The sequence below is a fragment of the Oculina patagonica genome, chromosome 10 (genome assembly GCF_052425735.1).
Source record: "Oculina patagonica isolate OP01 chromosome 10, crgOcupat, whole genome shotgun sequence".
Classification (NCBI taxonomy): domain Eukaryota; kingdom Metazoa; phylum Cnidaria; class Anthozoa; order Scleractinia; family Oculinidae; genus Oculina; species Oculina patagonica.
The window spans coordinates 7,926,183-7,952,600 of record NC_135767.1 but is presented as its reverse complement, the minus strand read 5'-3'; the positions used below and the strand labels follow the sequence as shown (position 1 = coordinate 7,952,600).

General features: G+C 35.7%; 1 protein-coding gene across 2 annotated transcripts in view; it reads left to right on the top strand.

Annotated features, from left to right (window-relative positions):
* Positions 1-26,418, top strand: part of LOC144628269 (uncharacterized) — a 66,175-nt gene that overhangs the window by 8,633 nt on the left and 31,124 nt on the right. Inside the window, exons 11-48 of one of the 2 annotated variants that reach the window (XM_078486338.1) lie at positions 31-591; positions 1,221-1,334; positions 1,666-1,776; positions 2,406-2,516; positions 3,055-3,165; positions 3,564-3,674; positions 4,066-4,176; positions 4,864-4,974; positions 5,109-5,219; positions 5,986-6,096; positions 6,570-6,680; positions 7,275-7,385; positions 7,610-7,726; positions 7,990-8,100; positions 8,266-8,376; positions 8,518-8,628; positions 8,763-8,873; positions 9,466-9,576; positions 11,125-11,235; positions 11,686-11,796; positions 11,957-12,067; positions 13,748-13,858; positions 14,025-14,135; positions 14,522-14,632; positions 15,226-15,336; positions 16,898-17,008; positions 17,461-17,571; positions 18,588-18,698; positions 19,152-19,268; positions 19,530-19,640; positions 19,771-19,881; positions 20,764-20,874; positions 21,392-21,508; positions 21,624-21,734; positions 22,345-22,455; positions 22,766-22,879; positions 23,660-23,776; positions 24,477-25,013. In XM_078486338.1, the coding sequence (XP_078342464.1) occupies positions 31-591; positions 1,221-1,334; positions 1,666-1,776; positions 2,406-2,516; positions 3,055-3,165; positions 3,564-3,674; positions 4,066-4,176; positions 4,864-4,974; positions 5,109-5,219; positions 5,986-6,096; positions 6,570-6,680; positions 7,275-7,385; positions 7,610-7,726; positions 7,990-8,100; positions 8,266-8,376; positions 8,518-8,628; positions 8,763-8,873; positions 9,466-9,576; positions 11,125-11,235; positions 11,686-11,796; positions 11,957-12,067; positions 13,748-13,858; positions 14,025-14,135; positions 14,522-14,632; positions 15,226-15,336; positions 16,898-17,008; positions 17,461-17,571; positions 18,588-18,698; positions 19,152-19,268; positions 19,530-19,640; positions 19,771-19,881; positions 20,764-20,874; positions 21,392-21,508; positions 21,624-21,734; positions 22,345-22,455; positions 22,766-22,879; positions 23,660-23,776; positions 24,477-25,013 (5,124 nt within the window). The remainder of the gene's footprint in view (positions 1-30; positions 592-1,220; positions 1,335-1,665; positions 1,777-2,405; positions 2,517-3,054; positions 3,166-3,563; positions 3,675-4,065; positions 4,177-4,863; positions 4,975-5,108; positions 5,220-5,985; positions 6,097-6,569; positions 6,681-7,274; positions 7,386-7,609; positions 7,727-7,989; positions 8,101-8,265; positions 8,377-8,517; positions 8,629-8,762; positions 8,874-9,465; positions 9,577-11,124; positions 11,236-11,685; positions 11,797-11,956; positions 12,068-13,747; positions 13,859-14,024; positions 14,136-14,521; positions 14,633-15,225; positions 15,337-16,897; positions 17,009-17,460; positions 17,572-18,587; positions 18,699-19,151; positions 19,269-19,529; positions 19,641-19,770; positions 19,882-20,763; positions 20,875-21,391; positions 21,509-21,623; positions 21,735-22,344; positions 22,456-22,765; positions 22,880-23,659; positions 23,777-24,476; positions 25,014-26,418) is intronic. The other variant, XM_078486339.1, reaches the window with a different exon arrangement.

Genomic DNA, 26,418 nt, shown 5'->3' with positions numbered 1-26,418 from the left:
GTCCACGTTTGTTTCCCTTTTACAACGTAGAGTGCAAGTATACACAGGTTGATGTGGCATTCCTACTGGATAGCTCTGGAAGCATACAAAGCGCGGGCAAGCATAACTACCAGATCATGAAAGACTTCATCAAAGGAATTGTCAGGTCGTTCGTCATTGGTCCAAATGACACAACCGTTGCTTTGGCAACATTTTCAAGTCGGTCCAGGTTTCACATTCACTTTGATTTCACAACGTACTCCACGGCAATAGAGATTGTTGATGCTATTCAGAATGTCCCGTACTACGATGGATATACCTATACGGGAGATGCATTAAGTCGTCTCAGAACAGAGCTCTTCCCTTTGGCGAGGGCGGGAGTCCCTCATGTCCTCATCGTTCTTACTGACGGTCGCGCGCAAGACAGCGTGGAGGACCCAGCAGAGGAACTCCATGATATGGGTGTGCATATCATTTCTGTTGGTGTTGGCAATGCAGATTACGAGGAACTGGAAGACATTGCAAGTGATCCCGATGATGAAAATGTCTTTACGGCAACTTTTGATTCAGTTGTAAGTCTTGCTGGTTCCATTCTTGCGGACGTTTGTAAAGGTGAGAATACAAGTGAGGGTCATTCCTTTGTAACCCATACGTGCCCTCCCCCTCCCCGAAAGGGGCCTCGAAATTAATCTGAAGGGGTCGCTCTGTCGGCATCTTTTGATCTTTTAAATATTTCCGAGCGTAGGTCCGAAAGAAAGCTGGCTTTTGTTTGAGAGGATAAAGAAAACCGGGGAGGGGACGGTGAGGAGTAAATTGACTTACTTCGTCAACGCCAACGCCAACAACAACAACAACATCTATTTAATTTTTAAAAATTCATCAGTAATTTATTAAGAAAATACAAAGGAAACTAATGTTTAGCGAGTCTCTTTATATCTAACAAAAACACGGCTTTTGGCCAAAATAACCCAAAATCTCAATATCAGTGCAAGAATGAAAAGATCTACATCAGAGGTTTTTGAAGCCGTTCAATAAACCCACAGTTCGTTTTTGAGTTCAGTTCTTTACCAAGTCTAAAACAATCGGCTTCGCCTCGTCTTTTACACTCGATAAAGCACTCCTGCTCGTTTATTAAAAAGTAACATAAACGTATTCTTCCTTGTTTTTGTTATCCCGTCTTCAGTGTTTTACACAAAAAACCCCTTATCTTTTTTAATGGTCCTTCTTGCTTTTGCTTTCAGCGGTCGATCACTGCCTCGGAAGTCCGTGCAGAAATAACGGCACGTGTCATAATGGTTTAAATGACTACAACTGCACGTGCTTGGCGGGTTTCACGGGGAAAAACTGCGGCGAAGGTTAGTAACTTAAGGCCATAACTTCCAATATGCGCTAAATGAGCTAATGTGTTTAATCGTACGTACATGTGTATAAGCTTATAAATGTTTTAAGAGCCTTTTTTTATTTCTAATTGGCCAGGAAGCGTGGTCGAGTAGTAAGGTTGCTAAACTTAAAGTAACCACTTCTATGATTCAAGTCTAATCGCACTGCTTGCTACATTAACACCGCCTCATATTAGTTGAATTCTTGTACAAGTTTGTGTTCAATTATTAATATCGCTTTCTTTACTTCACCGTGTCTCCAAATTTTACTCTTTTATTTATATCCAGTCTCCTTTTCTTCTTTTAGAAATAGACCACTGTTCAAACAGCCCTTGCAGAAACAGCGGAACATGTCATAACCATGTAATGAACTATACTTGTGAGTGCGCTTCAGGGTTTAAAGGACAAACTTGCGAAGGTTGGTACCGAAAAACAAATAACTTAGATCTATGCTATATTCCACACTTTTGGGCTATTTAATTTGTTATTTGTTTTTGAAATACATTATCAGGGTTACGATTTACAGTTGCCTTTTATACTTACATCTGACACTTGAAATGTTAAAATCAGTGAGGATGTTCAAAGCCTTGTGGATTTGATCTATAGTGCTCACAAAGATAATAGAAAGTCTACGATGTCTTGGTGCCCTCGAAATATAACCCTTCTCGTAATACTCTTCCCAAAACTCCAACTCCTTCCTCCCACCCGTTCTCCTCCCTTTTCTCCTCCTCCTCCTCCTCCTCCTCCTCCTCCTCCTCCTCCTCCTCCTCCTCCTCCTCCTCCTCCTCCTCCTCCTCCTCCTCCTTTCTCCTCCTCCTCCTCCTCCTCCTCCTCCTCCTCCTCCTCCTCCTCCATCTGTTCAGAGGGGGATCACTGCTTTAACAGTCCTTCCTAAAAAACATCATCACAATCTGTTATCGAACTACATTTACACGTGCAGTGAAAAGTTTACAGAACTGAAAATTAATAAATTCTGCACATAATATGTTGCATTTAGTTTTTATGAATCACATTTTGTTAGAAAACACTGTTGAAATCACTTTGCAGAGATCGACTACTGCTATGATAGCCCATGCACAAATAACGGTACTTGCCACAACAACATGGATAATTACACGTGTTACTGCCCGATGGGATTCACTGGGCAAAAATGTGAAGGTGGGTCTTCTGCTAGTATCTGCCTGTTTAGCAACAGGAACGATTAATTTAGTTGCAGTATATCTTAATAAATTTAAAGGGACTGTGTCAAAGTTTTGCCAACTACACGCAAAGAAACTAAATGTTTACAAAGACAGTACTTACATTGATCTAAATGACAAAACCATATCTTCATTGCAACTAAATGTGTCTCCTGGGCGTTATAAATTAAAGTTACAAGCAAACAAGATTAACTTTGAAAACTGTTCAGCCCAACAATATTTCCAAAACCCATATCGCAATCCGATTCAATCTTCGTCGCTTTTGGCCATCCGTACCTTCTTTTATATTTGCTGTGTTAGTGAAATGTTCCTTCACTGTGTTAAGAGGTTATTTTTATATTTCAACGAATTTGATGGTCATCTCCCATGTCTCAGTTTAGCTTAAATCCGTGGCACAGTCCCTTTAAATAAGCGAATAAAAATCGAAAATATCGTTGTCACGTTTCGTTGTAAGCACAGAAACGTAATGAATGTATCCCTCTCCTTTTCACACACAGAAATAGACCACTGTTATGACAATCCATGCGTGAACAATGGATCTTGCCTTAACTCTGGCGACAGCTACCAATGTAGATGTCTTCCTGGATTCATTGGAGACAATTGTGAAAGTAAGTCGCTTTAAAATACTCAAATTGTTAGGTGATACAACACAAGGAGTTTTTGTTGATGCTTGTCACCTTACTCCCGTGTCAGGTTTACAATTTCTCCAGTAAACGGTTCGCAGCTACTTATCGTAAAGAGATTTTTAAAAACGTTTCTTCAGTGACCCGGGCTGCTCGGGGAGAAGTGTGACGAGCAAGGCCAACTTTTCTCCATATACACAGGCCGTTTACTATTATCTACCTGCCCGGCTACCAAAGGAAGAAATATATCTTGACTGTTTTCTAGTCATAATAAGCGCAAGAAAAATTGAGAATTCTGTACTCTTATTTCAATCGAGATAGCAATGTTATTAAAAGTTGTGCAATGGCGATAAACTGACTTTGCGCCTCTTCTCCTCTTACAGAAATAGACCACTGTCATCAAAACCCATGCGCCAACAATGGATCTTGTAACAACTCTGCCGATAGCTATCAGTGTAGTTGCCTTGCTGGATTTAGTGGAGATAATTGTGAAAGTAAGTCGCTCTAAAACACTTTTCAAACTCATTAATAATCCATCAAGTTAAAACAAAGGAAATCATAACCATGAAGGAGGCTTGGAGACCCGATCTTAACTAGCATATATTTTTACAATTTTATTTCTCCATTTACTCCGTAGTTTTTGTTTCGATTGAGAAAATATATCAAACACTTGAGAGAGTGTTTCATCAGCTTTTCAAACACCTTAAATTTCGTCAAAAATACTCCGCTGCATGTCGTATTTTCAACTCTCTTCTCGGTGTTTGGATATCCCGATGAAACACAGTCGCTCGTGTTTGATATATTACTTATTAAACCGAGAACGCAATGTTATTAAAAGTTGTGCAACTGCAATAAAATAACTTTGCGCCTCTTCTCTTCTTACAGAAATAGACCACTGTTATGACAATCCATGCGCGAACAATGGATCTTGCAACAACTCTGCCGATAGCTACCACTGTAGTTGCCTTGCTGGATTTAGTGGAGAAAATTGTGAAAGTAAGACGCTTAAAACACTTATTGTTAGGTATTATAACCCACCGATTAATTTTGTGCGCGCTGATTGGACAAACGCCTCACGTGGTACAAAATCGGACGACAGGTATCCACGTACTAAATGAAGATCAGTTTTGAATCATGCTTTAAAAAAAATGTTCTGCTAAAAAAAAAAGAATCGGTACCTCCCACATTTCACTTCTTTCGGGAGAGCGGAATATAAATCTGCAGTCGAGGTATTTTGCAGTCAAGCTTCCTACAAGCTGAACATACTTCAAAACCTCATGAAACCGAAAGACATCATTGAAAAAAAAAAAAAGCGATACAACCTGCTTATGTTTAACAAAATATTCTTAGTTAAACTGAAACACGTTCTATCAGAACTCTTCCCTTTCTGTGAAGGTTGGTCTTACTTGTTTAAAATTAGACCCCCCCCCCAAAAAAAAAACAAACAAACAAACAAACAAACAAACAAACAAACAAAACAAACAAAACAAAAAACAAAAAACAAAACAAAAAACAAAAAACAAAAGCAAATGGTGAACGAGAGATAAATACCAACACTTTTTAAGTCCATTACCTGAACTTTCACTGTATTATTCTTGTTTGATAAAATTTTTATTCTAACAAACTATTTAACGAAAAGAAAGCGATAACTATTACACACTAGCTTTGTATTCTTGTTTTCAGCAAAGGACCATTGTTATAACAGTCCTTGCCAAAACAATGGAACATGTCACAACCATTTGGACAACTACACTTGTACATGTCTTAAGGAATTTACAGGACAAAATTGTGAAGGTATGTCATTTAAGGTTTAATTGACTAGTTTATTTGCTTGTCTTGTATGTTTGTGTTATTAAAGATTGCGAGTCACACCTAAAAACGAATTTTGATTTACCATTAACAATGTCTGTTTACTCTTTGTTTTGCAGTAAAGAATCATTGTTATAACAGCCCCTGCCAAAACAACGGAACATGTGAAAATCTTCCAGACGGCTTCAATTGCACTTGTCTTCCAGAATTTACTGGACAATTCTGCGAAGGTTAGTCATGAATAAAATTCATGATTTTTTATTTCCATTTTTACAGCTTAGCTATTTTATTTGTTAGTTTTTCCTTTTATCACTGATGTAAATTTTTTAAGTAAATTTCACTTTTTAATAACATTTTTATTGTAAAGCGCCATGAGCCATGGATATGGCGCTATATAAATCTTTATTATTATTTATTATTTATTATTATATGATGTTTTAACGCTTTCTTTCTTTATTACCATCCTTACAACACTCATTTTGTCATGAATCGAAGACTTTTTAAAAAATATCGTCTAGAAAATGGCATTGAGAAAAACGATTGGTATCTTCGCAACGGGTAAGGAAATCTTGTAAAAACGGTTTTGAGCTCGTTTTAAGTTCTTTTGCAAACTCCTCCTTTGTTATCAATTTCCATATTTCCTTATGTTAATCATCTTTGTTACTTTTTGGTTAATTAGTTCCTCTAAGTAGTTTTCTTATCTTTTGTTGGTTTTACCTCCATATAAAAGCAGTTATGCACCTAAAAAACGTGCATTACTTTGATTCTCCCTACGGAAATAACTAACACAACAGCACAAACTGATGTATCTGAGAACATGTCCTTATATAGATATTTGTTTTCACTACAATTTTGATAAGAATATCCAATATTTTTTTTGATGTTTACACAAAACAGTTCCATGTTCGATTGAAAATTGCGATTTTCCTTTTTAACTCTGTCATAGTCAGTCAATGATTTTTGTGACTGTGTGTGTCCCTTATGTGTTGCTTTCAGCTATTGACAACTGTAATGTTCGCCCGTGTCTCAATAACGGGACCTGTATACATCTCCAGGATGGGTACATTTGTAATTGTACCGAAGGCTTTACCGGACTAATGTGCCAAGGTAATTATCTAAATATTGATTTTACAAATAGAGAGACATGTTTGAACTGACAACAACAATAATAACAAAAATTGAACTTGATTTGCCATCCCCTCTAAGCTTTTGGTTTAGGCTGCATCGGGAAAAAGTCAAGTTACCATCGGTACTGTACAGGTCTATCTCAGTTTCTGTACCATGAAGGTCTAGAGTATTTCTACTCCATCTCTTACCCCTTGATGGGATGTAATTCCATCGTAGGGTTATTCTCCAGGACTAAATTCGCTGGTACCTATTTATACAACTGGAAGGTGGGATGCACTCTGAAAGTAAATTGTCTTGGTCACTAACAGACAATTTACTAATTGAACATTCACCATATAATCGTTATTGATAAAATAATTATCCCAGCATACTTAATAAAGGAAAGAGAATATCTGTATTATCATATAATTGATATTGGAGCAATTCTGAACAGCTCTGTACTCTTGTTTTAGAAATAGATCATTGTTATGATAGTCCTTGCCAAAACAATGGAACATGTGACAACAATTTGGAAAACTACACTTGTACTTGCCTTGAGGAATTTACAGGACCAAACTGTGAAGGTGTGTCTCAAAGAATATTAACCCTCGAATGTACAAGCAAAATCAAACCCCCATCGTCGTACAAGGAGGAGGGGGGAATTGATGTAACCCCTCCCTAGGGTTTTCGTTCTATCAAGTCACAGCGGAATTATTTTGCACTGTGTAGAAAGCCCTTAGCTAACTCTACAAGATGACATTATTTTTGTTGGCTGTGACGTTATATAACGTCATTATAGCCGCCATTTTGGATCCGCCATCTTGGATTTCACCATTTTCGTAGAAAGTCAGACAATAACAAAAATTGATACAATTCTGTTTCAAAAAAGCTGGAAAAATAAAGAAAATTGTTAAAATTGACGATTTCTGGCCAGACCTGCTGGTAATTTTCACGCTGCCATACAAGGAAAAAAATGAATAGCTACTGAAAGTTTCAGCATTGCAGAGTAAATCCTCTTTTCAAAATTTCGAAAAAAAATATGAAAGGGGGGGGGGGGCAACCACCCCACCTTGTACGTCCAAAGGTAAATTTTTGCCTTCTATTCCTTTCTTTATCATAAGGTGTGGCAATTTTTACATCATGCCTATAAGTGATGCTGATTCGTTTTTTACTTGCAGTAAAAAATCATTGTCAAAGCAGTCCCTGTCAAAACAACGGCACCTGTGACAATCTTCCAGGCAACTACACATGCTATTGTCCCAAAGGATCTTCTGGGCTGAACTGTGAAGGTTGGTGATGATAGTAATGATAAATAACCTAAGGAAAGACTGTGTGTTTGATAAAGATTTTCAACAGTGAACTTTCATTTGATTATACGTTGGACGAAGAATCCTGTAGCGTACTCACATGGTAACACGTAGATTGCAATTGATTTTTAATAGCCTGTTTATTTATTTAATTAATTAATTAATTAATTAATTTGTTTGCTTATTAATTTATTTATTTTTCACAGTGATGGATTACTGCTATAATTCTCCATGCCAAAATAATGGAACATGCCTCAATCTCCCAGAAAACAAAAACTACACATGTAACTGCCCTGTTCAATTTACAGGACCAAACTGTGAAGGTTAGTTTTGGTACTTATACAGATAATGGCGATATAGTTAAAAAAAGTAAAAAACATTCACGCCAGTGAAGACGCCGCACTTTAATTCTGATGTTTGAAAAGGTTATCAATTGTTAAAGTGGGTCAGGAATAAAAGAAAAGAGATTGTCTTTTCCATGCTATTTTACGGCGCTTTGTTACCTTTATGAACGATTTAATCTGCTCACTATTTGTGGTATTTTTTTTTTTCCTAAATACAAAACTTTTTGGTTCATTTTTTTCAGTGATGGATCATTGTTATGATAGCCCTTGCCAAAACAATGGAACATGTCACAACCATTTGGAAAACTACAGTTGTACTTGTCTTAAGGAATTTACAGGACCAGACTGTGAAGGTTTGCCTTTTTCAGTTTAAATTTAATGTTTAATTTGTTTGTCTAGCATGTTAATTATTTTATAAAAGATGGTAGAATCCCACCTTAAATCGACTTTTGATTTACCCTTAATTTACCTTCAATTTAAATTACCCTCAATTTTCTTTTTTTTTCTTTTTTTTTCAGTAAAGAACCATTGTTATAATAGCCCCTGTCAAAACAACGGAACTTGTGATAATCTTCCAGACGGCTTCAATTGCACTTGTCTTCCAGAATTTACTGGACAAATCTGCGAAGGTTAGTCATGAATAAAATTCATATGGTGTTTTTACGCTTACTTTCTTTACAGCCTTCTTAACAACACTCATTCTGCCATAAGTATGTTCACTGTTTTTTTAGATTTCCTTGATACAAAACTTGTTGGTTCATTGTTTTCAGTCATGGATCATTGTTATGATAGTCCTTGCCAAAACAATGGAACATGTCACAACCATTTGGACAACTACACTTGTACATGTCTTAAGGAATTTACAGGACAAAATTGTGAAGGTATGTCTTTTAAGGTTTAATTGACTAGTTTATTTGCTTGTCTTGTATGTTTGTGTTATTAAAGATTGTGAGTCACACCTAAAAACGAATTTTGATTTACCATTAACAATGTCTGTTTACTCTTTGTTTTGCAGTAAAGAATCATTGTTATAATAGCCCCTGCCAAAACAACGGAACATGTGAAAATCTTCCAGACGGCTTCAATTGCACTTGTCTTCCAGAATTCACTGGACAATTCTGCGAAGGTTAGTCATGAATAAAATTTATATGATGTTTTAACGCTTACTTTTTTTATTACCATCCTTTCAACACTCATTTTGTCGTGAATCGAAGATTTTTTTAAAAAAATATCGTCTAGAAAATGGCATTGAGAAAAACGATTGGTATCTTCGCAACGGGTAGTGAATCTTGTGAAAACGGTTTTGAGCTCGTTTTAAGTTCTTTTTGCAAACTCCTCCTTTGTTATCAATTTCCATATTTCCTTATGTTAATCATCTTTGTTACTTTTTGGTTAATTACTTCCTCTAAGTAGTTTCTTATCTTTTGTTGGTTTTACCTCCATATAAAAGCAGTTTTGCACCTAAAAAACGTGCATTACTTTGATTCTCCCTGCGGAAATAACTAACACAACAGCACAAACTGTTGTATCTGAGAACATGTCCTTATAAATATTTATCTTCACTACAATTTTAATAAGAATATCCAATATTTTTTTTTTTTGATGTTTACACAAAACAGTTCCATGTTCGATTGAAAATTGCGATTTTCCTTTTTAACTCTGTCATAGTCAGTCAATGAGTTTTGTGACTGTGTGTGTCCTTTATGTGTTGCTTTCAGCTATTGACAACTGCAATGTTCGCCCGTGTCTCAATAACGGGACCTGCAGACATCTCCAGGATGGGTACATTTGTAATTGTACCAAAGGCTTTACCGGAATAATGTGCCAAGGTAATTATCTAAATATTGATTTTACAAATAGAGAGACATGTTTGAACTAACAACAACAACAATAATAACAAAAATTGAACTTGATTTGCCATCTCCTCTAAGCTTTTGGTTTAGCCTGCATCGGGAAAAAAGTCAAGTTACCATCGTTACTGTCTATCTCAGTTTCTGTACCATGAAGGTCTAGAGTATTTCTACTCCATCTCTTACCCCTTGATGGGATGTAATTCCATCGTAGGGTTATTCTCCAGGACTAAATTCGCTGGTACCTATTTATACAACTGGAAGGTGGGATGCACTGTGAAAGTTAACTGTCTTGGTCACTAACAGACAATTTACTAATTGAACTTTCACCATATAATCGTTGTTGATAAAATAATTATCCCAACATACTTAATAAAGGAAAGATAATACATGTATTATCATATAATTGATATTGGAGCATTCTGAACAGCTCTGTACTCTTGTTTTAGAAATAGATCATTGTTATGAAAGTCCATGCCAAAACAATGGAACATGTCGCAACAATTTGGATAACTACACTTGTACTTGCCTTGCGGAATTTACAGGACAAAACTGTGAAGGTATGTCTCAAAGTATATTAACCCTCGAGTGTACAAGCAAACTCAAACCCCCATCGTCGTGCAAGGAGGAGGGGGGAATTGATGTAACCCCTCCCTAGGGTTTTTGTTCTATCAAGTCACAGCGGAATTATTTTGCGCTGTGTAGAAAGCTTAGCTAACTCTACAAGATGACATTATTTTTGTTGGCTGTGACGTTATATAACGTCATTATAGCCGGCATTTTGGATCCGCCATCTTGGATTTCACCATTTTCGTAAAAAGTCAAAAAAATAACAAACATTGTTTTAATTCTGATTAAAAAAAACTTGAAAAAATAAAGAAAAATGTTAAAATTGACGATTATTGGCTAGACCTGCTTGTAATTATCACATTGCCATACGAGGGGAAATGAATAGCTACTGAAAGTTTCAGCATTGCAGAGTAAATCCCCTTTTCAAAATTTCGAAAAAAAACCTATGGTAGGGGTGGCAACCACCCCACCTTGTACGTCCGAAGGTTAAAGTTTTGCCTTTCATTCCTTCCTTTATTATAAGGTGTGGCAATTTTTACATCTTGCATATAAGTGATGCTTATTCGTTTTCTACTTGCAGTAAAAAATTATTGTCAAAGCAGTCCCTGTCAAAACAACGGAACCTGTGAAAATCTTCAAGTCAACTACACATGCTATTGTCCCAAAGGATCTTCTGGGCTGAACTGTGAAGGTTGGTGATGATAGTAATGATAAATAACCTTTAGAAAGAGTGTGATTTTGAAAAACCAAGACTGCGTGTTTGATGAAGAACTTCAATCATGAACTCTCATTTGATTATACGTTCGATGATCATGAAGAATCCTGAGGCCTACTCTCATGAAAACGTATATATTTCAATTAATATACTGGCCTGTTGTTTATTGATTGATCGATCGATTGATCGATTGATTTGTTTATTTGTTTATTTAGTTATTTATTTATTAATTATTTTTACAGTGATGGATTATTGCTATAATTCTCCATGCCAAAATAATGGAACATGCCGCAATCTCCAGCATAACTACACATGTGACTGCCCTGATGAATTTAAAGGACCTTACTGCGAAGGTTAGAAGATATTTGCGATATAATAAAAAAAGACACCTTTACAGACGCTGCACTTTAATTCTAGTATAAGAAAGGGTTACTTAAAGGTGCAATGTCACGATATTTTAAGTCATTTTTCCGATTACTTCAAAATTGAAGAAAACCTCAAAATAATAGTTTTGTATTATAGAAAAACGACAAAGGAGTAGAAAAATGCAAAAATAACCAAGGATGGTTTCGACTGGCAAAAAATAAGACAGATTTCGAACGACAAACTGGAAAAAAACTTGCCAGTTTTTTCAAGATGTGTTGTCCGTGACGTAGCTCCTTTAATGTTAAAGTTAGACAGGGAGAAGTTAGTATTTTCCATGCTATTATACGGCATTTTCTTTATTGACCTTTATTGTTGAGTATGTTCACTGTTTTTTGAGGTTTTCTTTGATACCAAACTTGTTGGTTCATTGCTTTCAGAGATGGATCATTGTTATGATAGTCCTTGCCAAAACAATGGAACATGTCACAACCATTTGGAAAACTACACTTGTACTTGCCTTGAGGAATTTACAGGACCAAACTGTGAAGGTTTGCTTTTTTAGTTTTAATTTAATGATTTATTTGTTTGTCTAGTATGTTAATTATTTTATAAAAGATGCTAGAATCCCACCTTAAATCGACTTTTGATTTACTCTTAATTTACCTTCAATTTAAATTACCCTCAATTTTCTTTTTCTTTTTTTTGCAGTAAAGAACCATTGTTATAATAGTCCCTGTCAAAACAACGGAACTTGTGATAATCTTCCAGACGGCTTCAATTGCACTTGTCTTCCAGAATTTACTGGACAATTCTGCGAAGGTTAGTCATGAATAAAATTCATATGGTGTTTTTACTTTTGTCTAGTATGTTAATTATTTTATTAAAGATGGTAGAATCCCACCTAAATAAAGGAAAGAGAATATCTGTATTATCATATAATTGATTTTAGAGCAATTCTGAACAGCTCTGTACTCTTGTTTTAGAAATAGATCATTGTTATGAAAGTCCATGCTAAAACAATGGAACATGTCACAACAATTTGGAAAACTACACTTGTACTTGCCTTGAGGAATTTACAGGAATTATTTTGCACTGTGTAGAAAGCCCTTAGCTAACTCTTCAAGATGACAGTTTTTTTGTTGGCTGTGACGTCATTATAGCCGGCATTTTGGATACGCCATCTTGGATTTCACCATTTTCGTAGAAAGTCAGAAAATAACAAAAATTGATACAGTTCTGTTTCAAAAAAGCTGGAAAAATAAAGAAAATTGTTAAAATTGACGATTTCTGGCCACACCTGCTTGTAATTATGACGTTGCCATACAAGGAAAAAATGAATAGCTACTGAAAGTTTCAGCATAGCAGAGTAAATCCTTTTTTCAAAATTTCCAAAAAAAAAAACATATATGAAAAGGGGGGGGGGGAGGGGGTAGCAACCACTCCACCTTGTACGTCCAAAGGTAAAATTTTTGCTTTCTATTCCTTTCTTTATCATAAGGTGTGGCAATTTTTACATCATGCCTATAAGTGATGCTGATTCGTTTTTTACTTGCAGTAAAAAATCATTGTCAAAGCAGTCCCTGTCAAAACAACGGCACCTGTGACAATCTTCCAGGCAACTACACATGCTATTGTCCCGAAGGATCTTCTGGGCTGAACTGTGAAGGTTGGTGATGATAGTAATAGAGAGATTAAGCACGGCGTTTGTTTTTCCCGCGAACGGCAAAAATTCAACTTCCGCCGTCTGCCGTTTGGCGTTCGTACGCGGAAATGAGTAGTTTTGTGTTCGTCGTGAATGTGGGGTTTTTCCCTTTTTTCTTGAGGGATTAATTTTAGAATTCGATAAAAAGGTAACAAATTAAAAGGCAAGCTCGCGTTTGCCGTTTGCCGAAAAACGTCATGCTTAATCTCTCTAATGATAAATAACCTAAGGAAAGATTGCGTGTTTGATAAAGATTTTCAACAGTGAACTTTCATTTGATTATACGTTCGACGAAGAATCCTGTAGCGTACTCACATGGTAACGCGTAGATTGCAATTGATTTTTAATAGCCTGTTTATTTATTTAATTAATTCATTAATTAATTTGTTTGTTTATTAATTTATTTATTTTTCACAGTGATTGATTACTGCTATAATTCTCCATGCCAAAATAATGGAACATGCCTCAATCTCCCAGAAAACAAAAACTACACATGTAACTGCCCTGTTCAATTTACAGGACCAAACTGTGAAGGTTAGTTTTGGTACTTATACGGATAATGGCGATATTAAGTTAAAAGAAGAAAAAAACATTCACGCCAGTGAAGACGCCGCACTTTAATTCTGATGTTTGAAAAGGTTATCAATTGTTAAAGTGGGTCAGGAATAAAAGAAAACAGATTGTCTTTTCCATGCTATTTTACGGCGCTTTGTTACCTTTATGAACGATTTAATCTGCTCACTATTTGTGGTATTTTTTTTTCCTAAATACAAAACTTTTTGGTTCATTTTTTTCAGTGATGGATCATTGTTATGATAGCCCTTGCCAAAACAATGGAACATGTCACAACCATTTGGAAAACTACAGTTGTACTTGTCTTAAGGAATTTACAGGACCAGACTGTGAAGGTTTGCCTTTTTAGTTTTAATTTAATGTTTAATTTGTTTGTCTAGCATGTTAATTATTTTATAAAAGATAGTAGAATCCCACCTTAAATCGACTTTTGATTTACCCTTAATTTACCTTCAATTTATATTACGCTCAATTTTCTTTTTTTTTTCTTTTTTTTTTCAGTAAAGAACCATTGTTATAATAGCCCCTGTCAAAACAACGGAACTTGTGATAATCTTCCAGACGGCTTCAATTGCACTTGTCTTCCAGAATTTACTGGACAAATCTGCGAAGGTTAGTCATGAATAAAATTCATATGGTGTTTTTACGCTTACTTTCTTTACAGCCTTCTTAACAACACTCATTCTGCCATTAGTATGTTCGCTGTTTTTTTAGATTTCCTTGATACAAAACTTGTTTGTTCATTGTTTTCAGTCATGGATCATTGTTATGATAGTCCTTGCCAAAACAATGGAATATGTCACAACCATTTGGACAACTACACTTGTACATGTCTTAAGGAATTTACAGGACAAAATTGTGAAGGTATGTCTTTTAAGGTTTAATTTACTAGTTTATTTGCTTGTCTTGTATGTTTGTGTTATTAAAGATTGTGAGTCACACCTAAAAACGAATTTTGATTTACCATTAACAATGTCTGTTTACTCTTTGTTTTGCAGTAAAGAATCATTGTTATAATAGCCCCTGCCAAAACAACGGAACATGTGAAAATCTTCCAGACGGCTTCAATTGCACTTGTCTTCCAGAATTCACTGGACAATTCTGCGAAGGTTAGTCATGAATAAAATTTATATGATGTTTTAACGCTTACTTTTTTTATTACCATCCTTTCAACACTCATTTTGTCGTGAATCGAAGACTTTTTTTAAAAAATATCGTCTAGAAAATGGCATTGAGAAAAACGATTGGTATCTTCGCAACGGGTAGTGAATCTTGTGAAAACGGTTTTGAGCTCGTTTTAAGTTCTTTTTGCAAACTCCTCCTTTGTTATCAATTTCCATATTTCCTTATGTTAATCATCTTTGTTACTTTTTGGTTAATTAGTTCCTCTAAGTAGTTTCTTATCTTTTGTTGGTTTTACCTCCATATAAAAGCAGTTTTGCACCTAAAAAACGTGCATTACTTTGATTCTCCCTGCGGAAATAACTAACACAACAGCACAAACTGTTGTATCTGAGAACATGTCCTTATAAATAGTTATCTTCACTACAATTTTAATAAGAATATCCAATATTTTTTTTTTTTTGATGTTTACACAAAACAGTTCCATGTTCGATTGAAAATTGCGATTTTCCTTTTTAACTCTGTCATAGTCAGTCAATGAGTTTTGTGACTGTGTGTGTCCTTTATGTGTTGCTTTCAGCTATTGACAACTGCAATGTTCATCCGTGTCTCAATAACGGGACCTGCAGACATCTCCAGGATGGGTACATTTGTAATTGTACCAAAGGCTTTACCGGAATAATGTGCCAAGGTAATTATCTAAATATTGATTTTACAAATAGAGAGACATGTTTGAACTAACAACAACAACAATAATAACAAAAATTGAACTTGATTTGCCATCTCCTCTAAGCTTTTGGTTTAGCCTGCATCGGGAAAAAAGTCAAGTTACCATCGTTACTGTCTATCTCAGTTTCTGTACCATGAAGGTCTAGAGTATTTCTACTCCATCTCTTACCCCTTGATGGGATGTAATTCCATCGTAGGGTTATTCTCCAGGACTAAATTCGCTGGTACCTATTTATACAACTGGAAGGTGGGATGCACTGTGAAAGTTAACTGTCTTGGTCACTAACAGACAATTTACTAATTGAACTTTCACCATATAATCGTTGTTGATAAAATAATTATCCCAACATACTTAATAAAGGAAAGATAATACATGTATTATCATATAATTGATATTGGAGCAATTCTGAACAGCTCTGTACTCTTGTTTTAGAAATAGATCATTGTTATGAAAGTCCATGCCAAAACAATGGAACATGTCGCAACAATTTGGATAACTACACTTGTACTTGCCTTGCGGAATTTACAGGACAAAACTGTGAAGGTATGTCTCAAAGTATATTAACCCTCGAGTGTACAAGCAAACTCAAACCCCCATCGTCGTGCAAGGAGGAGGGGGGAATTGATGTAACCCCTCCCTAGGGTTTTTGTTCTATCAAGTCACAGCGGAATTATTTTGCGCTGTGTAGAAAGCTTAGCTAACTCTACAAGATGACATTATTTTTGTTGGCTGTGACGTTATATAACGTCATTATAGCCGGCATTTTGGATCCGCCATCTTGGATTTCACCATTTTCGTAAAAAGTCAAATAAATAACAAACATTGTTTTAATTTTGATTAAAAAAAACTTGAAAAAATAAAGAAAAATGTTAAAATTGACGATTATTGGCTAGACCTGCTTGTAATTATCACGTTGCCATACGAGGGGAAATGAATAGCTACTGAAAGTTTCAGCATTGCAGAGTAAATCCCCTTTTCAAAATTTCGAAAAAAAACCTATGGTAGGGGTGGCAACCACCCCACCTTGTACGTCCGAAGGTTAAAGTTTTGCCTTTCATTCCTTCCTTTATTATAAGGTGTGGCAATTTTTACATCTTGCATATAAGTGATGCTTATTCGTTTTCTACTTGCAGTAAAAAATTATTGTCAAAGCAGTCCCTGTCAAAACAACGGAACCTGTGAAAATCTTCAAGTCAACTACACATGCTATTGTCCCAAAGGATCTTCTGGGCTGAACTGTGAAGGTTGGTGATGATAGTAATGATAAATAACCTTTAGAAAGAGTGTGATTTTGAAAAACCAAGACTGCGTGTTTGATGAAGAACTTCAATCATGAACTCTCATTTGATTATACGTTCGATGATCATGAAGAATCCTGAGGCCTACTCTCATGAAAACGTATATATTTCAATTAATATACTGGCCTGTTGTTTATTGATTGATCGATCGATTGATCGATTGATTGATTGATTTGTTTATTTGTTTATTTAGTTATTTATTTATTTATTAATTATTTTTACAGTGATGGATTATTGCTATAATTCTCCATGCCAAAATAATGGAACATGCCGCAATCTCCAGCATAACTACACATGTGACTGCCCTGATGAATTTAAAGGACCTTACTGCGAAGGTTAGAAGATATTTGCGATATAATAAAAAAAGACACCTTTACAGACGCTGCACTTTAATTCTAGTATAAGAAAGGGTTACTTAAAGGTGCAATGTCACGATATTTTAAGTCATTTTTCCGATTACTTCAAAATTGAAGAAAACCTCAAAATAATAGTTTTGTATTATAGAAAAACGACAAAGGAGTAGAAAAAATGCAAAAATAACCAAGGATGGTTTCGACTGGCAAAAAATAAGACAGATTTCGAACGACAAACTGGAAAAAAACTTGCCAGTTTTTTCAAGATGTGTTGTCCGTGACGTAGCTCCTTTAATGTTAAAGTTAGACAGGGAGAAGTTAGTATTTTCCATGCTGTTATACGGCATTTTCTTTACTTGACCTTTATTGTTGAGTATGTTCACTGTTTTTTGAGGTTTTCTTTGATACCAAACTTGTTGGTTCATTGCTTTCAGAGATGGATCATTGTTATGATAGTCCTTGCCAAAACAATGGAACATGTCACAACCATTTGGAAAACTACACTTGTACTTGCCTTGAGGAATTTACAGGACCAAACTGTGAAGGTTTGCTTTTTTAGTTTTAATTTAATGATTTATTTGTTTGTCTAGTATGTTAATTATTTTATAAAAGATGGCTAGAATCCCACCTTAAATCGACTTTTGATTTACTCTTAATTTACCTTCAATTTAAATTACCCTCAATTTTCTTTTTCTTTTTTTTGCAGTAAAGAACCATTGTTATAATAGTCCCTGTCAAAACAACGGAACTTGTGATAATCTTCCAGACGGCTTCAATTGCACTTGTCTTCCAGAATTTACTGGACAATTCTGCGAAGGTTAGTCATGAATAAAATTCATATGGTGTTTTTACTTTTGTCTAGTATGTTAATTATTTTATTAAAGATGGTAGAATCCCACCTAAATAAAGGAAAGAGAATATCTGTATTATCATATAATTGATTTTAGAGCAATTCTGAACAGCTCTGTACTCTTGTTTTAGAAATAGATCATTGTTATGAAAGTCCATGCTAAAACAATGGAACATGTCACAACAATTTGGAAAACTACACTTGTACTTGCCTTGAGGAATTTACAGGAATTATTTTGCACTGTGTAGAAAGCCCTTAGCTAACTCTTCAAGATGACAGTTTTTTTGTTGGCTGTGACGTATACCATTATAGCCGGTATTTTGGATACGCCATCTTGGATTTCACCATTTTCGTAGAAAGTCAGAAAATAACAAAAATTGATACAGTTCTGTTTCAAAAAAGCTGGAAAAATAAAGAAAATTGTTAAAATTGACGATTTCTGGCCACACCTGCTTGTAAATATGACGTTGCCATACAAGGAAAAAATGAATAGCTACTGAAAGTTTCAGCATAGCAGAGTAAATCCTCTTTTCAAAATTTCCAAAAAAAAAAACATATATGAAAAGGGGGGGGGGGGGGGAGGGGGTAGCAACCACTCCACCTTGTACGTCCAAAGGTAAAATTTTTGCTTTCTATTCCTTTCTTTATCATAAGGTGTGGCAATTTTTACATCATGCCTATAAGTGATGCTGATTCGTTTTTTACTTGCAGTAAAAAATCATTGTCAAAGCAGTCCCTGTCAAAACAACGGCACCTGTGACAATCTTCCAGGCAACTACACATGCTATTGTCCCAAAGGATCTTCTGGGCTGAACTGTGAAGGTTGGTGATGATAGTAATAGAGAGATTAAGCACGGCGTTTGTTTTTCCCGCGAACGGCAAAAATTCAACTTCCGCCGTCTGCCGTTTGGCGTTCGTACGCGGAAATGAGTAGTTTTGTGTTCGTCGTGAATGTGGGGTTTTTCCCTTTTTTCTTGAGGGATTAATTTTAGAATTCGATAAAAAGGTAACAAATTAAAAGGCAAGCTCGCGTTTGCCGTTTGCCGAAAAACGTCATGCTTAATCTCTCTAATGATAAATAACCTAAGGAAAGATTGCGTGTTTGATAAAGATTTTCAACAGTGAACTTTCATTTGATTATACGTTCGACGAAGAATCCTGTAGCGTACTCACATGGTAACGCGTAGATTGCAATTGATTTTTAATAGCCTGTTTATTTATTTAATTAATTCATTAATTAATTTGTTTGTTTATTAATTTATTTATTTTTCACAGTGATGGACTATTGCTATAGCTCTCCATGCCAAAATAATGGAACATGCCTCAATCTCCCAGAAAACAAAAACTACACATGTAACTGCCCTGTTCAATTTACAGGACCAAACTGTGAAGGTTAGTTTTGGTACTTATACAGATAATGGCGATATAGTTAAAAAAAAGAAAAAAAAATTCACGCCAGTCAAGACGCCGCACTTTAATTCTGATGTTTGAAAAGGCTATCAATCGTTAAAGTGGGTCAGGAATAAAATAAAACAGATTGTCTTTTCCATGCTATTTTACGGCGCTTTGTTACCTTTATGAACGATTTAATCTGCTCACTATTTGTGGTATTTTTTTTTCTAAATACAAAACTTTTTGGTTCATTTTTTTCAGTGATGGATCATTGTTATGATAGCCCTTGCCAAAACAATGGAACATGTCACAACCATTTGAAAAACTACACTTGTACTTGCCTTAAGGAATTTACAGGACAAAACTGTGAAGGTATGTATTTTAAGGTTTTATTTTTATGATTGTTTATTTTTTGTTATTATGTATTTTTGATTTTAATAAAAATGAGAGATGCATACCTGAAAACAACTTTTGACTTGCTTATTTGCTGTTTGGTTTACAGCAAGGAACCATTGTTACAATAGCCCCTGCCAAAACAACGGAACTTGCGACAATCATCCAGAGAACTACACATGTACATGTTTTCCTGGATTTACTGGACAAAATTGTGACGGTTAGTTACGAAAAAGAGCGCGCAAGCTACATTCCAACATCAGTAATTTTGCCATGAAAGTTAGAAAATCGACTAGAAAATGGCATTCAGTAACAATATCACAGATGGCAATTCCTGAAAACATGTTTTTTCAAGATTATTGTTTCCAAGCATTCATTTCAAACTCACCCCTTGAAATAGCATTCAGTAATAAGATCATTGATGACAAATCCTGAAAACGTAAATTGTAATTAAGTAAATTGTTTTGAAGCACTCATTTCAAACTCATCCCTGGAAATCTGTTAATCCTTATCAAATCATAACCACCAAAGTTCATTTTTGGTTTGAAATTTCCCTTTTTGTATTTTATTTTAGTAAACTACTATTTTGAGCTTCCTTTTTTGTCTAAAGATAATTTCGTACATTGTTAAAGTAAAAATATTCGATGGTGATGATGCAATAAGGTTTTTTCACGCAGAGTCACGTAAAGAGTTTGGCGGCACGAATAGAGTCTTCCTGAGTATTTATTCGAGTATCTATCTTTCTTAGTATTTATTCGCGCCAAACTCTTAACGTGACATCATCGCATATTTTTACTTTTTATTCAGTTCGTGTCTCTTAGGAATTCTTTTTACATTTATAGTCGTTCCTAATTTGATACATTTTTGAATTGATAATTGAAGTGAACTTCGAAACGTCACCGCATTTGAAACTTTTTAACCAAGGTGGTTTTAAACTTGTTCAATTTTCTCGCAATGTTTTACAGTTAAGCTGTTAAACAAATCTCTTCTTTTACGCACAATTCTAACGTAAAACGCCATTTCGTATTTGGATTGAACGCCGGCTGCCCGGCATTCACCTTTTCCACTTTGTTGTAACCAGTCCTTTTCGTTTTTCTTTCAGCTGTTGACAACTGCAACGACAGCCCGTGTCTCAATAACGGGACCTGTGTACATCTTCAGGATGGCTTCAGTTGTAACTGCACTGAAGGATTTAAAGGACTAATGTGCCAAGGTAATACGCTAGATGTTACATTTCAATTAGAAAGAGACAGATTTCAACTCGAGTAGTTTTTACCTGGTTGTTGAAAGTAATTCGTGTTTGCATTGGTTTTGCAATACTATGCTTAGTGATTGATTTAAAACTCTCGCGAATTTTTACCAACCTCTATATATTTCATCGCAGGGTTACCCACCAACAATAAATTTACCAGTAAACATTTACACACCTGGGTGGAGAGAGGCACTGTAAAAGTATTTAGTGTCTTGACCACTAATGTCACTAATAGACAATTTACATATCGATAGAAAATGATTGGTTGACGTCAAGTTGTTAATTTTACACTGAAAGTTCTTGAAAACATTTTTTTATCTAACATCCTACTAACGTTAAGACTGAAACGAGGAATTGTACTTTTATAAAGTATTAGAGTGTAAAACCTCTACTTAAAAAAAACTTTTTAAACGAAAAAAGAGAAAAAATTGAAATAATGCCCTTGTAACACTCCACGGTTTTTACTGACGCTTTGCAGATATAGACTACTGTTACAACAGCCCCTGCAAAAACAACGGTACCTGTCACAGTGACAGTCTTTCTAGCGACTACAGCTGTGATTGCCTAACTGGATTTACAGGAAAAAGTTGCGAAGGTTTGAAGCGTTTTTGTCATAAAAATTAATCTAGCTTTCTATTGTTGGTAGATTCTTGATGTTGTTATCATTTCCTATTGGCTTTTTACTGAATACATTTTTTTTTCGTTTCCAGAGGTAGACCGTTGCTCTGACAGCCCTTGCAAAAACAATGGAACATGTAACAATCTCTCAAATGACTTCAACTGTTCTTGCAGTGGAGGATTTAAAGGACGAAACTGTGAAGGTTCGAGTTACTCACTCATGCTTTTGCTATGTTTATACTGCTATTTTGATTGTAAATATTGTATTTCGGTGTTCCGTTTTCCTTGTTAATTTTGCTTAGTTTCAGGATAAACAACAACTAGCTACTTTCATTATTTACCAAATACCGGAAGCTATTCTATTTCCGAGAAACTAAAGCATCGAAAAGCAGATTTGACTTTATAAACAAATAACTTTCCCACTCGTTCACGTACTATTTTCTATATAAGTATAAGCGATTTTGAAATCAGAGAAAACCTTTTGAGCCGAAAAAGTGGTTTGTCTGCAATGTAGGCGTTTTTGATTACCGAGCGCCCTTGTACGGTGTTGTACGCCCCGGCGACCTTTCTCTCTGTTTTCCTATTCCGATATGACGGCTTCAATTCTCCTTAATTGAATATTCAGCGCTCACTCGTCCCAAGATACGCCTGTACTAAAGGCTAACAGGGGCTTTAAAGTATAATACTTCGGTGCTTAATAGAATATCCACTGGCAATATAATGAAACATAATGAACTCTTTTGACACTGCCGGACACCACTAAAGATTGCATACACGAATACAACTATACTGTGCCTATTTTCTTTCTTGCAGAAGTTGACCATTGTTACTATGATCCGTGCTTGAACAATGGAACTTGCACCGACTCTGCTGATAGTTATCAATGTAGTTGTCTGCATGGATTTATTGGACAAAATTGTGAAGGTAAGGCTTAAAAAAGATTGGCCCATTTTTCAATGGTGTAATTTAATATAAACTTACTTTTTAGTAGGGCTGCATTTGAGGTATGGAAGTCTTTATAGCGTCCATTGTTTTAAGGTAGATCAAAGTAAAGTCCAAACATACCGAGAGGCATTAATTTTACTTTGAATAGTATTCGTTGTAGAAATATACAATTCTTGTAGAAATATACAGTATATCTTATGTGTCTTATGTATTTTATTTTTGTTTAGTTGAAGCTTTCTGTTTCTCTACCTTATTTTTTTAATATTATTCGTATCGTATTTTTTGTCAGTTGAAGATTTCTGTGTTTCTCAACCTTGCAAGAATGGAGCAACGTGTTTCTTATCTCAAGATAACTACCAGTGCGCATGTCCTGCTGGTTTGAAGGGAACAAATTGTGAGGAAGGTGAGAATATAAAGAAAACTTAACGGGTGAGGTAATAAGGGTTGGAAGTTTCCAGGTTGGAAAGGCATGTTTATTCTCTTTTTTTAACATTGGTACTGATAACTCAACTCTAAAGTTTGATGTATTATATTATTGGAGTGAACAAAGATTAAATGGCAGAGTTGCTGGGAAAGTTTATTTCAGTTTCATATAGTTTCTTAGTCTTGCAGAGTTTAGTGTCTCAACCATAACAAGCAACGTGATTTGTAAGGGACGTAGCTGTCTTCCCTGCAAGATTATTTTACATGTAAGAGGAAAAGAAAAGGAGACTCCACTCTTACTCGTAACGATATTTGATTCAACCGTCATTCACGATCGTTGACGAAACAAACCGGTGTTTGAAACTGGTCGTCCTGAAGCATTTTTTAGGCATGTCTTTTGAATTTTCTGTTGATTGGTTTTTGAGCCCACAGTAATGAAGCACATACTGTTTAGTTTTACCGCAGAAGACTCTTGAGCCCACGGGCGGCTACGTGTGACATACAACATTATTTTTTTAATGACTGGTCCCGAGGGAAACAGTTAATTTTGTTTCCCTTGAATCTCAATGTTTCCCGAGGCTCCGTAACTGATCTGACTGAGACTTCTGGTGGGAAACAGTTTTTTTTTTTTTTTTTTTTTTTTTTTTTGTTAGAAGTTATCTGACCTCGAAGAAGCCAATGCGAAGGCGCGCACAAATTTTTAGCACAGACTGATAAAAAGCATGTATTGCATAAGCTGAACGTAAAATTACTCTTGCAGACATCGATGAGTGTTTCAACAATCCTTGTTTGCATGATGCCTATAGTTGCAAAAATACCTTTGGAAGTTATGAGTGTAACTGTGTTGCAAACTACACTGGAATCCATTGTCAAATAGGTAGGTAATATTTTTATTGCTTTCCTATCTTCTACTGTCAAATCTAAATATATGTCCCTAATTTTTACCTTTATTTTTTATATCTTCCTTCATTTTTTTTTCTTCCCATAATTTGGTTTTCGGCCCCAAAATTGAAAAAATCTTTTTTTTTTTTTCCCCAATCTAAAAAATTTTAAAACCCCCTTTGTTTTTCCTTCCGGAATCTGTATTTACAAGGCTCGGTGGTACTAAATCTCGCTCCAAAAGGTGATTTTCCTTGCTGAAGACTAATTCTAACAGAGCCTTGATATCAAGATATATGTTTAAACTCTCACTACATTGAGAAAAGGGGGTGGGGGGGGGGGGGGGCAGGGATAGCACAGTGATGAGTGATGAAAGTGCTCGCGTCCCACCAATGTGACCCGGCTCGATTCCGGCCCGCTGCTATATGTGGGTTGACTTGTTGTTGGTCCTTGCCCTGCTCCGAGGGTTTTTCTCCGGGTTTTCTGGTTTTCCTCCCTCCCGAAAAACCAACATTTCCAAATTCCAATTCGACCTTCAAGCTGGATAGAGGACCCGCATAAAAACTAGCTAGAGCTGATGTGGCTTTCTCTCTAAATAAAGCAATTGTTTATTTTTTTATTTTTTAGAAAATACCTTAGTTGTTTTAATGTAGTTCTGCTAAGGTACACTGATTTACGGATTTCATCTTCTCTTTCAGGAATAATGACGAACGTTTTCGACCTAGCATTCCTCTTTGATGGTTCAACCTACTTGGGCTCCGACCATTTCCAACAAACGCTACTCCTCGCAAAAACACTGTTGTCCAACTACAATATCTCTCAGGAACAAACCAACGTGGCTGCAGCGGTGTATGCGAGCAGTGTCGTCATTGGATTTAACTTCACAGAACATTACAGCTCTTCGGCGGTTGATGCTGCTATTGAGAATTTACCGTTCCTTGATAAAACACCCCTCAACGTAGAAAACGCGTTACGCGTTGCTGGCGAACAGATTTTTACGACTGACAGAGAAAACGTACCCGATGTCTTGGTGATATTTGTCAGTCATACACTCACTGGTAATTTTACAGAAATTGCACAAGATCTTCGTGGTAAAGGGATCAAAATTATCGTTATTGGAGTTGGGAGCAGTTTCGATATAGAGCAGTTGGAAGCAATTACCGATCACGTGATCACCGTTAGCTACAACGACTTGGATGTTATGCATGGAAGCGTTGGCGGTGCTGTCAGTGAAGGTAAAGTTATTGTTGTTTTGTTGTTTATACCAACCTTTTCAGGAGTGAGTATTTCTCAATGCTTTATTTTTAAGTCGTGAATGGCAATGAACGACTTATTGCGGTTTGCTGGAGAAATTCAATTAAATTTGTGTAAACTCCCTTGGTAACCTGGCAATTTTATATTAAGTTTAAATTAAGTTCAAAATGGCGGATGAACGTGGACAAGGGCTGGTTTCCCGAGTTGTAATGCGAACTTGTGGATGTACATCAGGAGAATACGAATATTTTTTCCTTTCTGGAAGGGATTTTTCTAGTGAGGCCAGTGCTCGAATCCACATTTACACACAATGCAACGGAAAGGATGGCCAAGGAAGCAAGAAACTTGCACGCCGATCAGTAGCTTATTTTGAAAGTCCGCGGATATGAATTTATCTTTCATTGAAATGCAATCAAATAGTTGGTAAGTAATAAATCACCCTAAAAAAGGCTGTATTTTCCGCTACAAATTATTCCCACTCAGCAAGATTAAACTGATGCGTTTCGAAACAATTAGAGATATCTATAGTTGGCTTGCTTTGTCTTTCGGTCGATCATTCATTTGCACGTTCATCAAGTTTTTGTATCTAGTAATATTTTATATTCGTTGTCACACTCTCGTTAACGAAGTTCCCAAGTACATCTATCTCGTGACTTAAACTTCAATCAAAATTTCCTTTGGCATTCGTAGCTCATTAGGTAGCAAGCCTTATGTGAATGATAAATTTGCTCTGCTTTTGAAGGCAAAACTACATTTGTAAACACAGTATTATGCATCAGTCCCTTACAATTATTTTTTCTTCATACACATGGTCTGTCACAAAAGGGACATATTAGTTCAACTGTGGTAACTGTAGTTCTCCAGGGGTGTATCATTGCACTCAGGTAATTTGTTGCTTTGTCAACATCCACTGAGTGCTATGGGGTAGACATTCAAAGAAACACTGAGAGAGTACTATTGTTAGCGGCTATTAATTTAAGCGATTTTTTCTGAGGAAGATTTAGCGACTATTTAATATAGGGATTTTCCAAAAACTTCAAAAAATACTAATATCGTGTAAACCAGCTTTTACTGGCCGGTGATGAACATATGGCTAAGATGAAAATAAATGTTCAGTAAAAGAAAAAAAACTACCGTATCTTGACATTGAATGAACACAAATTGCGTTGCCTAAAAGAACAAAGTTACCAGTATCCATTTTTGTGTTCCATTAGGGTGGGAAGGGGGTACCGGGGAGGTACTTGAAATTTGACCAAGACAAATTTTAGCAAGTACTCAATTTAGCGATTTTCGCCCAACTCACTAAAATCGCTAAAATGTAATAGCCACTAATATAACAATAGTAACCTTAAGGTTGATTTCTGTACATGTCCTATGCCTCCCCCC